Source organism: Balaenoptera borealis (genome assembly GCF_965194805.1).
Source record: "Balaenoptera borealis genome assembly, chromosome: 8".
Classification (NCBI taxonomy): Eukaryota; Metazoa; Chordata; class Mammalia; order Artiodactyla; family Balaenopteridae; genus Balaenoptera; species Balaenoptera borealis.
Window position 1 is genome coordinate 112,847,083 of NC_138865.1, and position 19,821 is coordinate 112,866,903.

The 19,821-nt window shown below is 37.4% G+C and overlaps 1 protein-coding gene across 18 annotated transcripts in view; it reads right to left on the minus strand.

Moving 5' to 3' along the window:
• The window catches only part of MAPKAP1 (MAPK associated protein 1), a 235,613-nt gene that overhangs the window by 192,539 nt on the left and 23,253 nt on the right, over positions 1 to 19,821 (minus strand). For 9 of the 18 annotated variants that reach the window (XM_082403308.1, XM_082403292.1, XM_082403294.1 and 6 more), the window contains 3 exons: positions 19,392 to 19,461; positions 11,778 to 12,105; positions 9,206 to 9,295 (listed from right to left, as the gene is read on the minus strand). The exons of 2 other annotated variants lie outside the window; for them this stretch is intronic. In XM_082403308.1, coding sequence (XP_082259434.1) covers positions 9,206 to 9,295; positions 11,778 to 12,036 — 349 coding nt within the window. In that variant the 5' untranslated portion in view covers positions 12,037 to 12,105; positions 19,392 to 19,461. Of the gene's footprint in view, positions 1 to 9,205; positions 9,296 to 11,777; positions 12,106 to 18,967; positions 18,988 to 19,391; positions 19,462 to 19,629; positions 19,751 to 19,821 lie in introns of those variants that run through there. 7 more of the 18 variants (XM_082403295.1, XM_082403297.1, XM_082403304.1 and 4 more) reach the window with 6 other exon arrangements.

Consider the following 19,821-nt stretch of genomic DNA (forward strand, 5'->3'; position numbering starts at 1 on the left):
GTGGCTCACGGGCCTAGTCGCGCCACGGCATGTGGGATCTTCCCAGACCAGGGCTCGAACCCGTGTCCCCTGCATTGGCAGGCAGATTCTCAACCACTGCGCCACCAGGGAAGCCCTACTGGTCAATTTTTAATCCTCATCGTACAAGACCTCTTGGTAGCATTTGACATTTCACTCCTTCCTTTTTGGAATCTTTTTCTTCACTTGCTGTCCAGGCTACTCCTCCTCAGTCTCCTTGCTGATTCTTCTTCCTTTTTCCCTCAAATCTTTGGCATTCCCCAAGGCATAGTGTTTGGGCCTTTTCTTTATCTACATTCACTCCCTCAGTGATCTCATCCAGTCTTATGATTTTATATACCACTTCAGGGAATTCCCTGGTGGTCCAGTGGTTAGGAATCTGGGCTTTCACTGCCGGGGGCCAGGGTTCGATCCCTGGTTGAGGAACTAAGATCCTGCAAGCTGCATGGCAGGGCCAATAAAATAAAATAAATAGGTAAATACCATTTTACAAGAGGCAAAACTAAATTGCAGTGATACAAATCAGAACAATGATTGCCTTTGGGGAGGAGACTAACTAGAAAGAGGCACGAGGGAACTTTTCTGGGGTACAGAAATGCTGTATACTTGACTGGAATGCTAGTTACACAGGTGTATGTTTGGCGAAAGTCATCAAACTGTACATTTAATACCTATACATTTCCATATATGTACAGCATACCTCAGTAAAAAAATAAATAAGGGAAAACCTAAATAAATAAATATCCTCTGTATGCTGATAACTTCTAAATGATTATTCCTAAAATTATAGATTTAACTTCATATTTCGCACCTCCACTTGGATGTCCAATAGGTATCTCAAACTTTACATGTCCGTAACCAAACTCTTGATCTTCCCCACAAACCCGCCCCTCCCACAATTTTCTTCTCATTTAATGGCAACTCAATTCTGCTAGGCAAAAAACTTGGGTGTCATTCCACTTTTCTGTTTCTCGCACATCCTATCCATCAACAGAAACTTAAGAAGATATCCAGAACCACCTATAGCTACCAAAGCTGGATTATTACCACCACCTTCAAACTGGTCGTTTCCACCCTTGCCTCCCCCACCCCAACCCAGACCATTGTCTCTTCCCAACACAGCAGCCAATGAGTCTTTTACAATACAAGTTATAGGGACTTCCCTGGTGATACATTGGTTAAGCCTCCACGCTTCCACTGCAGGGGGCACGGGTTCAACCCCTGGTCAGGAAACTAAGCTCCCGCATGCCGCGTGGTGCAGCCAAAATTTTTTTAAATTTTAAAAAAGAAAAATAAAGTTATAAACTTCAGAATAAGAAGAAAATTGATAAATCTGATGACATAAAAATAAAAACTTCCTAATATATAAAGATTCTCAAAGTAGAGAAGATACTGACCAACAACCCAATAGAAAAATGGACAAGAAATATATAATATCCACAGAAAAATTCAAATAGCTCTGAAACAAATGGAAAGATGTTCAACCACATTCATAATAAGAAATATGCAAATTAAAACTATACTACGAAAAAAAAAAAAAAAAAACTATACTACGAGGGACTTCCCTGGTGGTGCAGTGGTTAAGAATCTGCCTGCCAATGCAGGGGACACAGGTTCAAGCCCTGGTCCGGGAAGATCCCACATGCCGCGGAGCAACTAAGTCTGTGTGCCACAACTACTGAGCCTGTGCTCTAGAGCCTGCGAGCCACAACTATTGAGCCCATGTGCCACAACTACTGAAGCCCGCGCACCTAGAGCCCGGGCTCCACAACAGGAGAAGCCACCACAATGAGAAGCCCGCACACCGCAACGAAGAGTAGCCCCGGCTCACCGCAACTAGAGAAAGCCCACGCGCAGCAACGAAGACCCAACACAGCCATAAATAAATAAATACATATATTAAAAAAAAAAAACAAAACTATACTATGATACCATTCCACTTCTATCAGGAAATAGACACTCGACACATTACTAGAGGGAATGCAAAACAGCAAAATCTCAATAAAGGAGAATGTAACAATGTCAAAGAAAACCACATATTTACCCCTTGGCCCAACAATAAATACCACTTTCAGGATTCTGATCCTAGAGACACTGGCAAAAAAAACAAAACAAAACAAAACTAATATGCATGACGCTTTCCACTGCAGTCCCATTTGCAACAGCAAAAGCCTGAAAACTATCAAATATCCCTCAACAAGGGACTGGTTGGCTAAATTATGGTACAACCACATCATGAAACCTATCTCTATGTATTGCTCCAGAGTAATTCTCAGGATGTGTTGCTAAATGAAAAATGGGTTGCATAAAATTGTGTGTATTATGCTATCTTTAATTTAAAAAGAGGGGGATATGAATGTAAATATGCTTATATATATTTGTAAGTGGACAGAAAAGCCAAAACCTTTTTTAAAATGACTATCTAAAAGAGTAGAAGACAAGGAATGAGGCTAGATTTCTCTGGTTTACCTTGTTTTATGTATTTAACTTTACAACCATGTAAATGTTTTGTGTAATTAATAAAGAAAAAGTGCAACCTTTAAAAATAAAAGCAAAATGAAAAATGAACTTAAGTGTAATATTTAGTTGGCAGTTTAACTACAAAGAGAGGAATTATTTTAAGTAACTTTATCACACAGCAATTTGACTGTACATTCCCTAATGGAACATATCAAAAAGACAAAAAAAAAATCTTAAACTGTTTTCACTAATCATAATGTTAATAATAACATTGGTATTTCTATTCTGGAACCAAGATTTTCAGCATGAGAAAGGATACATAAACATAAAATCAAAAGTAAAAATTATTTTTTTCTGAGCTCTACTCCCTGAAAAGGCCTACAAGGAAAACAAAAATCAATCCAGTGAGCACCCCTAGAGCTCAGCTGTGGTCTCTTAATGCCACTTACCACTAAAAAGAATCAAGACTCCCTGGAAAAACAGCTGATTCCAGATTTGGGGAAGAAAATGTGCAAGATGAACCTGCAACAGCTTGTTATACAAGAAAGCAAGGAAACTATGAAAGACTACTGGAATTGTGTCGAAAGAACTTAGCAGCAAATGTGAAGGGACTCACTATACAAAGGGACAATTTCAGCATAAAAAAAGAATAATTGCAATGAATTGAAAAATATAAATTATGCTTAAAAACCCATGAGTGCATAATGATACAAAGGGAAAAAAACCCTCATTGGTCATCTACATGGGATGCTAGGGAACAAACTCTTCATTCTGAAAACAACTGACAAAGGTAAAGAAGCAAGCATTTACCCTGCTGTTCTTGTAGGGACTATACCTGAGGATAGCCAAATAATAGATTAGGGAAAGTTCTTTATATAAAACAAGTTGATAAAATTAGAAATCACTATTTCACACCTCTTAATGAAATAATGAATCTAGGTGATACTCATTAATGGCCACTAAAACTATCAGATGAAAAGCTGATGGGAGTAATTTAATAATGGATGGATAACGCCTGATTCCACCATCAATCTTGTCACAAAAGACACTGTAAGACATTCCATGTTTCCTAAAATGATGCAATAGGAAATACAGATCAGCATGTACACAGTATTCTTACCAAAAATCAAACTTCAATCTGAGCAATTCTGTAGATCTAACCACCAGTTTATAGGAAATAAAGAGGACAGAGGAACATATTAAATGAGACCATGGGGATATGATTAGCAAAAGCCAGAATGTAGGAAATACTATGGGACAAATGACCCAGTTTCTTCAACTAATAAATTACAAGAATAAAAAGTGAAAGAGAATCTATAGATTAAAAAGGAAATGAGACATGTTACCCAAAAGTAAGGTGTGGACCTTAGATCTAGACCTGAACCAACAAAATGGGGGGGAACGGGGAGAAAGAAAAAAAAATTGAGACAATCAGGAAAATATTTGATAATAGTAAAGAATTCCTGCTAATTTTTGGAGGATAGTGGTAGTGCAGTTTTATTACATGTTAAAAAACACATAGGGCTTCCCTGGTGGCACAGTGGTTAAGAATCCGCCTGCCAATGCAAGGGACACAGGTTTGAGCCCTAGTCCGGGAAGATCCCACATGCCGCGGAGCAACTAAGCCTGTGCGCTGCAACTAAGCCCGTGCACCACAACTACTAAGCCTGTGCTCTAGAGCCCATGAGCTACAACTACTGAGCCCGCGTGCCACAGCTACTGAAGTCCACATGCCTAGAGCCCGTACTCCGCAACAAGAGAAGCCACCGCAATGAGAAGCCCACGCACCACAACGAAGAGTAGCCACCACTCGCCGCAACTAGAGAAAGCCTGCACGCAGCAATGAAGACCCAATGCAGCCAAAAATAAAATAAATAATAAATAAATAAACAAACACAAAAGTATTTAGGTATGCAATTATATGATAGCTAGGATTTGCTTAAAAATAATCTGGGAGGGGAGGGGAGGTGAATGTCTAAATGACGCAAGACGAAACATATATTGCTAACTGCTGAAGTTGGGTGATGGGCACGTGGGGTTCATGACACCATTCTCTCTACTTTTGTATATGTTTGAAAAATTTTTTTCTTTGTTTTTGTGTTTGAAAATTTTTATAATAAATAGTTGTTTTAAAGGAAATTCAAGCTAGGAAGAAAAAAATGTAAGTCACACATCATATCAGTACTCTGATCAAATCACCTCACCCTGGGTCCTTATAGGACTGTGCATGATCAGGTCTCCCACTACTTACCTCTCTGACCCCACTCCTTCCCTTGCTTACTCTACTCTAACCAACAAGCATCCTTCCTTGCTATTCCTTGAGTACATCAGTCACACTTCTGCCACAGAACCTTTGCACTTGCTGTTCCTTCATCTTAGAACACTCATCTCCCAGTATCTGCCTGGCTCACTCCTTCACTTCCTTCAGATCCCTGCTCATCCACCACCTTCCTAATGCGACCTTCCCTGATCACCCTATATAAAACAGCAAGATCCCACGCCTAGCATTCCCTACCCACCTTAGTTGGGGGATATTGTTTTCTATGCCACTTCTCCCATTCTGACACCTGACCTCCTATGTTCGTTTAATTGCCTTTCTCCCCCACAACCTCCACGAGGGGAGGGACTTTGTCTTGTTCACTGCTCTACCTTCTAGGCCTATAATAGTGCATAACTGCCTTTGCATACTGTGGGAGCTAAATAAATACTTGTTCAATGAATAACTCTGGATCAGAAAAGCAGAGAAAGTAGTTGTGGGGATAGGGAGCAGAATGGGAGGAGGAAGGAGAGAGCAGATGGTCACAGAAAAGCAGAGATAAGATTGGAAAATGTCACAGAGCCCTTCCTCCTGGTTCTAAGCCATTCATAAGGCACAGCTATACTTCCTGAGTTGCTCAACTTCAAGCTACTCTTCAACTTTGACTTTACTTGCTTTTCATTATTTGCAACTGAAAGTTTTTAATATAGAAGCTTTGGTAACTTTCCCGAACACTGGCTGTAGCTGACACACAGAGAAAGAAAGGTACAAGGGAACCCCAAAGACTCCTCAATATTCAAAGCTCCAGGAGCAGCTCCTTTCTGCCTATGGTATGGGAGAGAACGGAGCACAGTGGAGAGACTACAGTATTTGGGATCAGATTGGCCAGGAGAAGAATTCTGACTTTGTCACTACTTGTAAGTAAGTAACTTGGGAAAGTTAGTTAGCACCTCTGTCCTCCAGTTTTCTCACCAATAATATAGAAATATTAAAAGTTAATTTGCTCTACTTGCATGAAGATGAAGTAAAGTTAGTGGCTGGCATATTATAATCCAGTGGTGCTCACAGCTGGTTACTCATCAGAATCACCCAGTGAGCTTCTGAAAAATATAGATTTGTGGACCCCAACCTCTACCTACTGAATCAGGAATTACACAGACAGGGCCTAGAAATGTATACAGAATGTCATTATAACATGCACTTTTGGATGCATTTCTGACTTTTATACAGCCATTGTATCTGGGAGCTGTTGTCTTAAGAAACCAATAACAGAAGTTATATTAAGAAAACTTCAGGAATATTCATAAGTAACTGATAAAAACTACATTATTGTTTTAAGTCATTATTTAACTTCACATGTAAATAGCCTTGAATTCCAATTAGACTTCAAACTTCTTAAGGACAGGAATCATGTATTCCACAAAGCACCTAGCACAGAATTACTATGCACACAGAAGTTGTAGAAGAAATACTTGTTAAATGACTCAATAAATAAGAATAATAACTAATTTTGTAAATAATATACCAACACCATTTTAAAACAATAAAATTAAAAATACTAGTCTTTGATTTGAGATTATTCCTGACAAAGCTGTCTTCCAATGACATTGTCGTCACATTTATCCATGCAGTTTTAGTTACAGAAATACTAAAAGAATCTTACTATAAGGTATTACATTTACCATGTGGTCTCGTGGCATATGGGTCAGTAAGTTCATAAAGAACTTCGAGGGACTTCCCTGGTGGCACAGTGGTTAAGAATCCGCCTGTCAATGCAGGGGACACGGGTTCGAGACCTGGTCTGGGAAGATCCCACATGCCACAGAGCAACTAAGCCCATGTACCACAACTACTGAGCCTGAGCTGTAGACCCAAGAGCCACAACTACTGAGCCCACGTGCCACAACCACTGAAGCCTGCACACCTAGAGCCCATGCTCCACAACAAGAGAAGCCACCACAATGAGAAGCCCGTGCACCACAACAAAGAGTAGCCCCTGCTCGCCACAATTAGAGAGAGCCCACATGTAGCAATGAAGACCCAATGCAGCCAAAAATAAAATAAATAAATAAAATAAATTTATTAAAAAAAAAAAAAAAAAAACTTCGAGGTATGGACCAGATGGTTTCTAAGATCCCTTCTAACTCCTCTATGAAAAGGAAGCATTTAGGCAGTGCCTTAAAGAATAAACTGGATGTAGATAGAATAACTGTGGAAAAAGAACATTCCATGGGAGGTCATCATATTCATAATGATGATTCTTCTAGTGGGGAATGAAATAAAACAAAGATAAAAAAACAGATGAAAGGATTTTTAACAAAATGTAATTAGCAGAAAAAGAATGAGGAAATGAACGAAAGATTACCTAGCCAAAATTCCCAATTAATATCAAAATGATTTGGTGGTGGCATTTCTTGCCAAAAGAGAGTATGTATTTGAGAGATGTGTGAAAATAGAATGGCTGATCCATTTGCCAGGCAGATGTTTAGTGGACTGCGAACTCCACTTTTCTAACACATTTCAGGATAACCAGAGTGCCAGTCTAGGGTAATGATAGAACCCAGCTTAACAGAAAATTCAAAGGCATTCTTCTGTGCATTGACAAGGTTCACTCTAACCATCAAGAGTAACTAACCACCAGGCAGGCTACTGGTCTGGCCAGAATCAAGGTCAATGTCTCAAAGCATGGGCAGGCACATTAAGGAGCTTTTCCAGAAATAAGATCACAGTGTCAACTACTGAAATCTCTGAGACAGAAATAAAGGGAAGGAAACTGAGGGAGAGAGAAGCAGATATACATAATGGACAGTGTGGTTAAAATGAAAGCCAACAGGGGACTATTTGTTTCTCCAGCACATTCTGTGAAACACTGAACAAAAGTTAAAGTGGATTAGACTTTAAGGAGTGGGCGGGGGAGTACCAAAACTTATTAGATGCATCAAAATTTAGGTTGAAGAAATTACTTCTCACATTGTGAAAGGGGTTAATGAAGATACATTTGAGATGCTCTACTCTATTTATTAATTTATTTATGATCATTTTAAGACATGGAAGTGAAGAAGGCAAAACAAAGGGTAGCTGGAGAGATGGGCTTATTAAACTGGCTCTGAATTCATTAAGGAGAGATAAATAGGAAAAACATTAAGACATACAAAAATATTGAAGAAAGTGGACAAAATAAATGATATAAGGGTTTTCCAGTTTATGCTAAATATAACAGAGAGAAGTATTAACTAGATCAACAGAAAAGGCCAGCCTGGAGAGATTTTTAAAGTATCAAGAGCAAAACTAAAAAGACATTCAAGAAGAACTATAGGAAGTCACGGAAGTGAGACATAAAAAAGAGAAAGAAGAGGATTTCTCATTCTAAACAGTCGTTATTTAGAAGCAGTCATTAAGAAAATCATACCCATTGAACAATCCTGGGTTTACAATTACAGTAGGAGAAAGCAATAACCACTTTAAATGACATGGTCTGGCAGAAAGAGATTGGCCTTTAGGTGCAGACAGTGCTAGATACAAAACATGGCGCTACTGCACCACCACTTCATAGCCTTGTAACTTTAGCAAGTTAAGTCTCTGTGACCCCCTGTTTCGTCTGTTAACGACAGCAATGATACCTACACCTTATAAGACCATTGCACTGGAGGTAATGCACATAAGGTACTTACCACAGCACTAGGTAGGTGCTGCTGTTAATGTGATAATCATTAATATTATTGGTTTCATAAATATTATGTAGCAAAGGAGTCAGTCAACGAAAATTGATAGGACATGTATTATATGCCAGGGTGGTAGAGGGAGGTGCTAAGAAGATATAAAAGACAGACTGCAAACATTTATTTCAAAGGAGGGAAAAAAAAAAAGTCTAGGAAACATGATAAAAAATTAGAAAATATTTTAATAGCATTCTATTTTGTACTTTTTAAAAAAGTCTTCTCTTCTTGCTGAGATTGAAGCTTTGAAAATATATAAGACAGCCAGCTTTTTAATGTATCAATACATACCATATGAACACATACTGCAAATGCTAATACCAGGAACATAATGGTCTGTAAGCTAAAGGAAAAGAATTAGCATATATGCAAAAAAGATTGTTATTGGGGCTAATGAGGCAAGGGAAAGTCTAGGTTAGAACTGCCAGGAGGGATCTACAATCCAGAGGCCCATCCAAATCATAGGTACACCCTGGCTCTAAGAACAAGGTACTGGCACAACAGTTTCTACAAAATATGCCCTGCACTCATCAGTTCTTGTGACCCAGGAGGAGGAGTGGCCAAAAAGACAAGACCTAAAGAACACACAGCTTCAGCAGGCCAAGGCACCCAAGTGAAAGAGTTCAAAGCTTAAAACACAAGACGTATCTGCCTAGAGGATTTAAAAGGATGAATTAAAAATAAAAGCTCTTATATAATAATATAAACTAAATATATAAATCTCAAATTAATAATTAAAATTATTTCGATTTACCTGATTGCTTAGAATTTCTTTCTTTCCACTGAATATTTTTGCATTTGATCTGGTTTTGTCTCTCTTTTCGGAGTCGTTCTAATCTTTGAGCTTGAAAAGAAATATTATAACTATAAGTTTGTCAATGAAAGTTTACTATAAACAAAGACATAATTAACTACCTTTATATGAATAAAGATGTTTTATATTGCATATGTAGGGAAAAAGTCATAAAATTTTAAAGGTGGCACCCCTGAAAAGCAAATACCAACAAAAACATGAAAATATTCTTGATTTATAATTGAAATTAGAGGATATAAAACATTAATAGAGATCATAAAGATAGTATTAACATGGAAGAGAATAATAAAATGTGAAAACTTCTGTGATTAATATGACATTTCATTATATAAATCATTAATAACGGTCTTAAAGGAATTTTAATGCACAAATGAACTGAAGTGAATATTACATTACAGGAATAAAATTACTGTTATGAATTACTCTACCCGTTTCAAAAATTAAAGATAAATGAACTCAGACTAGACTATTAAAGTTTTAAATATAAAATCCTTTATCTAAAAATCATGAAAATTATAAAATGTCAAAGCTATATAAATTAGCATAGCTTTTCTTCAGTGGGCTGAAACAGTTTATAGGTAGTAAAATAAATGATTTGTATCTTTGTAACATTAGTCAAATCTTAAAAAGAACAATTTTTCTTATACAAAATTTTAAGATATGCTGAAAGGATTAGAAAGTAAATTCCCTGGTCACTAGGATACCTCACAATCTTAATTAATTATTAGCATCCAAGTACTAGCTTAAGAAATTCCAACAACAATAACAAAAGCGTCATCTAAAATTGTGCATTTGTGATTATATTACCACTGGCTGATCAACCTTCAAAAGTCAGTGAACTGATCTTTTAAAGAAATACTGTTCAGCACACATTAACAACTGCTGCACACGGAGACTACAATGGAAAAGAAAGTCACAACTGATGCCACCTCTTCAAATTAGCTTCCTCTTGCTAATCTTCAACTTCCTATCCTGGCACACACAATGCTAATAAAATAAATAAATAAAATTAAGTTTTCTTTCAACCACTTCCAAGATAGGAAATCTTACATTCCGGCCTTAGCCTTGTGGTAGGGAAACACTGAAATTAATCTTGCCAGAAAATTAAACTATGCTGGCAAAAGCATTCTGACAATGTCACTATATCTAACCAAATTCCACGGAAGAAAAATACATTCAATTGCAATTAATAAATGTGAAGGGTACAGCCAAAGTAATATAATCATAAAGCTCTCAATTTAGCGTCATTCTCCTACTGAAATCCATTCAACCTGTCATAAAAGATATCATCTCAATAACTTGCAAGGAAGTCAGTTTCAACTAGAGAACCAAGAATCAATGGTTCTAAATTATATTCAAACCTTCACTCAAATCCCATTTTGATAAAAGTCCCTTTATATACTGGGAAATGCTATTAATTATTTTCATCATGAGAGCAAATTATTCTTTGTAGATGTCACAGAATGCTGAATTCTGAACCAAAACCTTAACATGCTTTGCACTGTGAATTGTATCCTGCTCTACCGGCAGTACTCCTTTACATACATTTTACATTTGGACTGTGAAAATAAACATATAAATATTTTCAATGTTCTACTATATATCCTGCCGTTACTTTTCCTGGGAGTTAGCAGGTTATTGCTACTGATAAGGAGATTATATTTTTTGATTATCTAAAAAAAATAAGTTATTTTGTAGAATACCCTGTCATATTTGAACAACTAGATTATAAAGTCTAAATAATTTATCTAAGTAAAGGACTTGGTTTATCACATTGCCCTTGAAATGCTCCCAAAAAACATAAGCTGGAAAAGTGGAATGATAAGTGTTTCAAAGCTAACGACTAAATAGATATATGCCAAAGTCGAGCATTTTCAAGCCACAATTATCAAAGGGTAGAGATCAACTAAATAAAGGTAATGTATCAAAAACAGGGGCACCTTTTCTAATCTCACACCCAGTGTAGGAATTCCTACTAAAAGCAGGCCTAACAAATATTCAGTTGTCTCCCTCCTAACCCCATACCCCCCTACAATTCCTCCAGGGCAAGAACTGTCTCTGGCAGCAGCACCCTTGGCTGGTCAGCTCTCTGTATTAAAGGTTCTTTATCATGTCAACCTGAAATCTGCCTCCAGGTAGTCTGCCTACTGGGAATAATGTTGCTCTGTGAAGATACACAAAACAGTCAACTTCCCTCTCCACACAGTCACTTTTTAGAAACAGAACACCCAACACTCCTCTCATAGCCAACTTTTTCACCTATTCTTCCTCTGTCTGCTTCTTTATCCCTCTTCTGTCTACCTCCTTCTAACAGCATCATTCCAGAGACTCTCTCCATTCACAGTCGCAGAGATGGAGAGACTGCTTAGACTCACTGTTAGTGTAATACACGCACATTCCTGTTAATGCACAGTAACTTTCCCCATTAAACCTATGCCAACGTTATACATTATTCTATAAGATTGTTTACTGATTTAAAGCTCAGAAGACATGACTAAAAGGCAATGTTTACCTGTGTTTGAGCGTCTTCTAATACCAAAGTCCCAACTTGAGGTAATATCGACTGACTGGGCATATACATAGCCCTGAGTCTCACCATTGCTTCCCTGAATTTCTGACCCACTGTCTCCAGGCATTGAAGGAGGATGAATCTTCTCTAGGTCAACATCATGATCAATGAGAACCATCTCACACATTCCTGTGTCATCACTGGTCACATGTGACTGTCGAATATGAGCTAGAATGATAGTTGGATTGTCCAAGAAGGCCATCCTTTCTGTGGGCCAATTTCCTTAAAAGGCTATTTTCTTCTCTTCATATTGTTTCACGGGCTCACCTACCTAGAAACACGATGTACACAGCAATATTTAAGAATAAGGCAGAAAATGACTGAATCATTTTTCAAACAAATTCAATGTGGTAAAATGCTACCTTGAAAATCAACATTTGTCCCTGTAGCTAAGAGCTTAAAAGGATTAAGTCTAAGCTGAAAGGAAATCCTTATAAGCTCTAGGGGCTACCGCTCTAGTCAATGAGATCTCCATGGTATCAGAGAAGATGGCTTACTCTTTTACAAAACAAGTAACAGTAACTCCTTAGGCCATTCAAAGCACATAACCACTGTTAAAACAATAAATTTTCCTTTCTTTCTCCCTTCATTCCCATGCAGTCTTCTCACTACTTTATAAGGTCATGGGGGAACAAGCTGTATTTTCCTCAAATGATGTGCTAAAGTATGAAACCGTATTTCTTCAGTTTACATTTCCCCCTCCTGCCATATGGTTGTGAAATGCCTAAAAGGGCACAGACAATGCTTTCTGAGTTACCAGGAATTTTACAAAAACGGACCACCAAAGTAATTTTGTTCAATAAATACATTTTCCTTCCTTCTAATTTAAGATAGTATTGTGCTTTTAAAATAAAACTTATTAATCAAACTTGCCTGCTACCAGATTAATTTCTTATTTTAGAAACCTAATTATAAGAACTACTTCCTGAATCCTGTTAAAACTGTAATGATGTTTATTCTGGGAACAAAATGGTACCTCCTCAGTTAAATGGGAATACTCAACAAATAAAATATTACAGAATAGTAGTTAGGAACCTAAGGGCCTATAGGCAGAACTGGGTTCAAATCCTGGTCCTATCACTTGCTAGCTATGTGATCTTGGTCAAAATAACTTTAACCTCAGCGAGCCTGTTTTCTTTCTTCATTTATGAAATGGGGATTGCAGGGAAGAAAGGATATATAGAAGATTATGTAGGTAAAATGCTCAAAAGAACAGCTGGTACATAATTTAAAATTAGCTGTTATTAATAATAATGATGATGCTGATGGTAAAAAATATCGTTACCAACTTCAGTTTTCAATTCTTGTTTAAAATAATCCTAAAATATATCAACAATTTATCCTTCTCTCGTTAAGTTCACAGCAGGTAAAGTAAGTGCGTGCTTCCTTTGTAACAGAGGACTCCGCAGGTCATCTGGGTCACCTCCCTGCTCCTCTAAAACCATTATGAAGTGCAAGGAATGTGAACAGTAGACTGAATATGTTCCTAGGAACAGTCCTAGAAGATATTTATTTTTAGAAAGACCTAGAACACCAGATTTTCTTGTCATTTGTTTCTTCTAGAAATGGAACATAGGGGGAAATCTAGTTAATAAATCATTATAGCTAACTGAAGTTTTTAAATTTTTTGTCTGGCAACATATCCTTCTATTAACCTCACCTGGTGGATCTTAAAGATACTGAGATTAAGAGGAAGTTTGACTAAGGGGCATCTCTGATCAAGTGAATTACATTAATTTTCATTTTTTTCCCTTAAATATTCACTAAGTACTTATTTTACACTGAAGCTAATAGGAAATGCAAAGGTGAGTAAGGTATGCCTGAGTCAAAAAGTTTATACCCTAATATAGACTTAGTATATTTCCTAATATCATGGGATTCTTCTAAGTGTCAAATTTCTGAGACATTTAGTCGCAGAAACATTAATGTCAGCCCACCACTTTAAGCGTATTAATCAGAAAAAAATTACAGAAATAAAGGGGAGCGTTTAAGTTTCACTTGTAAAAATAAGTTCTTATATAACCACAAAGACATGTATACAACCACAGATTTAGTTATGACAGTATTTGTTTTGTAACAGAACCATGGAATCACAGATCAACAAACATCTTTGTAGCAATCACGACAAGCATCTTCCCCATGAAAGTAAGGCAACTAGGCACCAGCACAGGGCAGGTGTTTTCAACTTCATATGGATTAGTTCTCCCCTGCAAAAACAAGGGCTTTCAGTGAGAAGCCACATATTTAATGGGTGTTCTGGCATCAAAAAGTCAAAGGACAAAGTGGCAAAACTATGCTGGGGTACTTTCAACAGAATCTTTTTCAGGAAAATGAACCTGTTCCATCACCTCTTATGAAGAAAAGAGTTATGGGCAAGCACTTCTGAAGGCACATACCAACTCCCTAACTATCCTAACAGAACAGAGGCCCCCAAAACACCCTACCTAACATGAGCAGATATCTTCTCTATTAGTACACTATGACTTCATACAGTGAGGAATCTGTATGAATCACTCAACAACTATTTATTCAGTTCCAGTTCTGACAGGGAACTCCCACAGGACTGCCCTGAGAAACATGTTTTCCACCTCCTATAATGTACCTGAGGATTCAGACTGTAAGTTCCACAAGGACAGGGGCCATAATACCATATCCTTTCTGGCAACAAAGAATCTTACAGCTGGAATTCAATAAATGTTGCTGTCTGACTTCCAAGGACTATACAATTTTGTTTCAGAGATAAGTCATATATGAGCATGTCGTGTGTAAGTGTGATTATAAAGAAAGAATTGCTTTTTAAAAAAATTAATACAGGTACAAGAGCTTCTCTACAATGTGCCCTTCAAAATTGTCACCCTTCAAAACTGTCACTATCAACTTATTCCAAAACTACTTTTCACACCAAAAGAATAGGTTTTAAATCACTTGGACAGCAGCAAATTATCATTTGAAGGTAGATTTGATTTCTAAAACAAAGATATTCCGAACACAGACAAAAAAGCAAGTTATTTTCTCTGATCAGCTGTGCAAAGATCAAAGATCTTTAAAACCAAATGCTGGCAGGGGTTCAGAGAAATGGGCACTCTCATGCACTATAAGAGGGAATGAAAACTGGAACTTTTTAGAGGGTAATTTGGTAGTATATATCAAAGTGTAAAACATGAATACCCTTTGGACAACCCCACTTCTAGGATCTGCTCTAAGGAAATAACTGCAAAAATATTTATCTCAGGATTGTAATACTGAAGATCTGAAAGTAACCTAAATATCCATCAACACTGCATACGCCAGGACACATACATACAACGGAATACTACACAGTAATTAAAAATACTTGGTAAAGAATGGATAAACCAAATGTGGTACACACATACAATGGAAAGTTATTGAGCCTTAAAAAGTAAGGAAATTCTAAGACATGCTACAACATGGATGAACCCTAAGGACATTACGCTAAATGAAATAAGCTAGTCAGAAAAGGACAAATGCTTCATGACTCCACTTATATGAGGTACCTAGAGTAGTCAGATTCATAGAGACAGAAAGTAGAATAGTCTTTCCCAGGGGCTGGGGGGAGGGAAGAATTGGGAAGTAAGTGTTTAATAGGTATGTGTCAGTTCGGGAAAATGGAAAATTTCTGGAGATGAATGGTATTAATGGCACATCAATGTGAATGTGCTTAATGCCACTGAATTGTATACTTAAAAATGGTTAAAATGGTAAATTTTATGTTATACATACTTTACCACAATTTTTTAATGTCTGTGAAATGCCAGATTAAACAAATTTAAATAGGCTTTTTTCTTGCTGTTTAATTACAGCACTTCTCAAAGTTTTTAAACTACTAATGTATTATATATTGTGAATCTCCAAGAGGGAGGAATCTAGTAACGTAATATATTCCAAATTCAAAACTTATTTGATCCCTAAACATTTTTTCCTCTAGAAACACTAAAACATATCAATGTATAACAGAGTTTCACAGACATGGTTTAGAGATGCTGCTCTTCACTTTTTCAAATGGCCTTGAATGCCTTCCCTGAACGTCACCAATTCTTGACTCTCTGAGATAGTCAGTGCTTTTTAATATATACCATTAAGCTATCAGATAAACAGTAATTAGATTGTTAGCAGATGTCCTACTTTTCAGATTTTCCCACTTTCTAACTCCAGGTTCCTCAAAGCATATAGATTTGTTTCACTAAAAATGGAAGCAGGGATTTCCCTGGTAGTGCAGTGGTTGAGAATCTGCCTGCCAATGCAGGGGACACGGGTTCGAGCCCTGGTCCGGGAAGATCTCACAGGCCACGGAGCAACTAAGCCCGTGCGCCACAACTACTGAGCCTGTGCTCTAGAGCCCGTGAGCCACAACTACTGAGCCCACATGCCACAACTACTGAAGCCCGCATGCCTAGAGCCTATGCTCCACAACAAAAGAAGCCACCGCAATGAGAAGCCCCCACTCGCTGCAACTAGAGAAAGCTCGCACACAGCAACAAAGACCCAACGCAGCCAAAAAAAAAAAGAGGAAGCAAAAGGGACAACCACAGAGAGTGGGAGGATAGTAAGAGATGTCCCAAAATGACATGGCCATTTTTAATGTACTTGATGGTCTCCTTTTATACTTCATTCATTCATTCATTCATTCAACAAATATTTATTAAGTTCCTACTGTACGCTAAGTGTGGTTCCAGGTGCAACTTGAATGCTATTACCACTTCACATAACCATTTGATTTGTGTTCATTAATGATCATGTAACCTGCCTGTGGTAACTTGGAGCACGCCCTAACAGGGGAGTAAATTTTTAGTAGGCTTAAATGGGTATCAAGTCTTAATATAAGTATATTCGTAATAATAACTTTATACACATACACCCTCCAAATTTATTTGCAATGTATTATAAAAAAACAAAAACATAAGGTACAACACAGTAAAAAAGTAGATGAGAAAACTGGCAAAGGAGAAGTAACTTAATATGAATCCATAAGCCAGTGCATGCCATGTACATTTTCTGCAGGTAGAATGGAGAATCCCAGAAGCAAAAAGCAATGATAATAACTAACCATAACTTATTATAAAAGCTAGACTTGTTTTTCCCTTTTTACATGGATTAATTCATATAATTCTCAAAATAACCCCATAAGATGGTAACTATTTTTACCCCCATTTTATAGATGAAAAAACTGAGGCAAAGTAAGAAACCTGCCCAAAGCCAGACAGCTAATAAGTAAATAGAACTAAGAATCAAACCCAAGAGCTTGGGATCTTAACCACTCTATAGCCTCTCAAAACAAAGAGGAACAAAAACTACAACAGCTATAATAAACATGATTTTTTAAAATCCTGTTGTTGAGTTCCAGGGCCTGAGAGAAATTTCCCCCATGGGTCCTTGTGAAAGATGTAAGACAGTAAATGTGTTATGCAGTAGACTAGACCCTTAGCCTTCCCTCCACTAATGCAACAGTGATTTGTACAACAGCAAGAAATAAGCAGCACACTTAATAATTGTTCAAAACTAAAACTCATAAAATTTTACACATGAAATGAACTCCAGAGATCATCTACTTGTTGACCTGAAACCACAGAGAAGGGTTTACTTTAAATCCCCAGTTAGGTCTAAGTATCTTTCTGAAAATCCCTAAAAATTCATGCAACTTCAGCTACAAAGTCCATACCTAAAATATTCTGTCTCTTTAAATAACCCCACCAGAAGCAAATGAGCCCTCCTTATACTTCTTCACTCCCTAAGGACCTGAGATGGCAACGTGACTTCAAATGCTCAAGTCCAGCCAGTGGTTGTTCCTGGACTTTCAAAACACTACACACTCACTTCCCTCTGCCAGACAGACTTCAAGCTGCCCTCACCTGCAATCTGTGAAAACTTGTCTGAATAAGCAACAGCCTGGGGCTTCTCAAAGGTCTGCAAACTCCTAATCAAAAATTACTGCTGCCCCATCAATGTGTCATATAAATGTTGGCATGTTAATTGTGTATTTATAAGATTGTTAATGGTTAGTTAATTTACCTCCCACACTATTATTGTACTTGAAATGATTTAACGTCTGCTGAGGGAGTTAACAACATGTAACAGCAGATGCAAGATTTTTTTTTTTTTTACCTTTCCACACTGTACCCCGACTTCATGCTATTAGCATTAGGCAAGTTGAACCTGATTCCTACACAAGATTCCTTAAGAATGTTATAGAAGCACTCACATTTATTTTGCACAACAAGAAATGATCACAAGTTAGAAAAACAAAGCCTTTTTATTATGTACATTTATAAAAACCAACAGACCCTGTTTCTTACTAAGATTTCAAAGTTCTTTGATCTAATTAAAGTTCAGAATTCATAACCCCTGGAGTTAGAAAATAAGTGAAATGACCATTAAAATAAAATGCACTTTATTGATTTTAAATCTCTTTTTCTAGCTCTCTCCAATTTAACTCTAAATTAAATCTTCACTTATTTTTTAGAAGAGTAAAATTGAGCCATTTTTTCCCCTCGGGGAATTAAAATCTTCTCCATGTGAATATGCCTAATTTAATTAAACAGTAAATAGTGAGACCTTATATCTGGAGAGTTTAATTTTTCCCTTCACATTTTTATTTCTATACTTCGACTAAAAGTACTTATTAGACCAAATTACAACAACAGAAAACAAATGTTTGTATCTTCTTTCGAATAATATGGGATTCATTCACTAAACATCATTGAGAACTAGGCACTGGGACTCCTACAAAAAAAGTACATGAACACTGGCCTGCGTCCTCCAGAGGCTTACAAGCTTCAGCAGATGAGCTATGTCATGTACATACATAACAGTAATATAAGGCAATATACTAACCGTCAAATAAGACACTAAGATAATATATTTTCCAAGAGACAAGAAAGTTACAGAAGGCTTTAGGAAGGAAGAAGGTGGCATTTAAGGATGGGCAGGCTTTCATTAGGCAAAAACACAAGGAGAACAGTAATAGATGACAATTACTGAGCTTCTTACTATCAGCTGTACTTTTCAGGTAACAACATATTTCATCCTTACTACCACCCCAGAAAGTAGGTATTACTATTACCCCCATTTTATAGATTATAAAAAAAATTAAGGCTTAAAGGCGTTAAGTAACTTGCCCAAGGTCACTTGGTGGATTTTTGAGTCTTTGCAGCTCCTCCCATCACTGGGCTCACTTGTAATTTGCTGTGACCAACAGAATGTAGTTGAAGTAATGTGGGACTTCTGAATCTTGGTCTCAAGAGACTTTGCAGCTTCTGCTACAGCCCTCTTTGGACCATATTTGAATCAGGGGAAGAAGCTCCGGATAAAAGACCAAATGCAGAGAGGCTCAGCCGTCGATCATGCCAGCTACTGTGATGCCACCCCCCACCATGAGTGACTGAGGCCATCTGGGACCAGCCAGACCCTCACCAATCTACCAGGAGACCAGGTCTCCTCTCCTATCAAATATCTCCTGTGGACAGAGGGAAAGGGACCCTGGCCCTTGATTTTTCTTTCCTTGTACCACTAACCTCCACCTGAAATGTCTCTGAATCTTACCATCTGCCAAGATCCAGTTAAAGGGAGACTGGTACAGTACAGTGCCTCTCAAACTTGTCCACGGACACACCTGAAGGGCAGAGGAGAGTAACCATAAATCAAGGTAAGAGAGAACTTAGGCGGAGCCACGTAAAGCAACATGCTGGAAGAAATTTATTTTTAGAATTCATTCATATTTTGCATTCTATCCTATAACATACTGAACCTGTATTTGTTTTAATAGAAAAAAATATTTTACCTTTGAATACAGTCACTAAAACTGATAGTCCAGGAAGATGTGCACTGCTTACTTTGTGGCTTCTAGGACCGACTGGCACATACTGAGATTCTCATAACCCCATTTTGAACAGCAAGGTCTGCTGGAAAAACACAGACTTTGGTGTCAGAAATACCTGATTTTCTGAAGATCATATGGTCCTTTATCAACAAA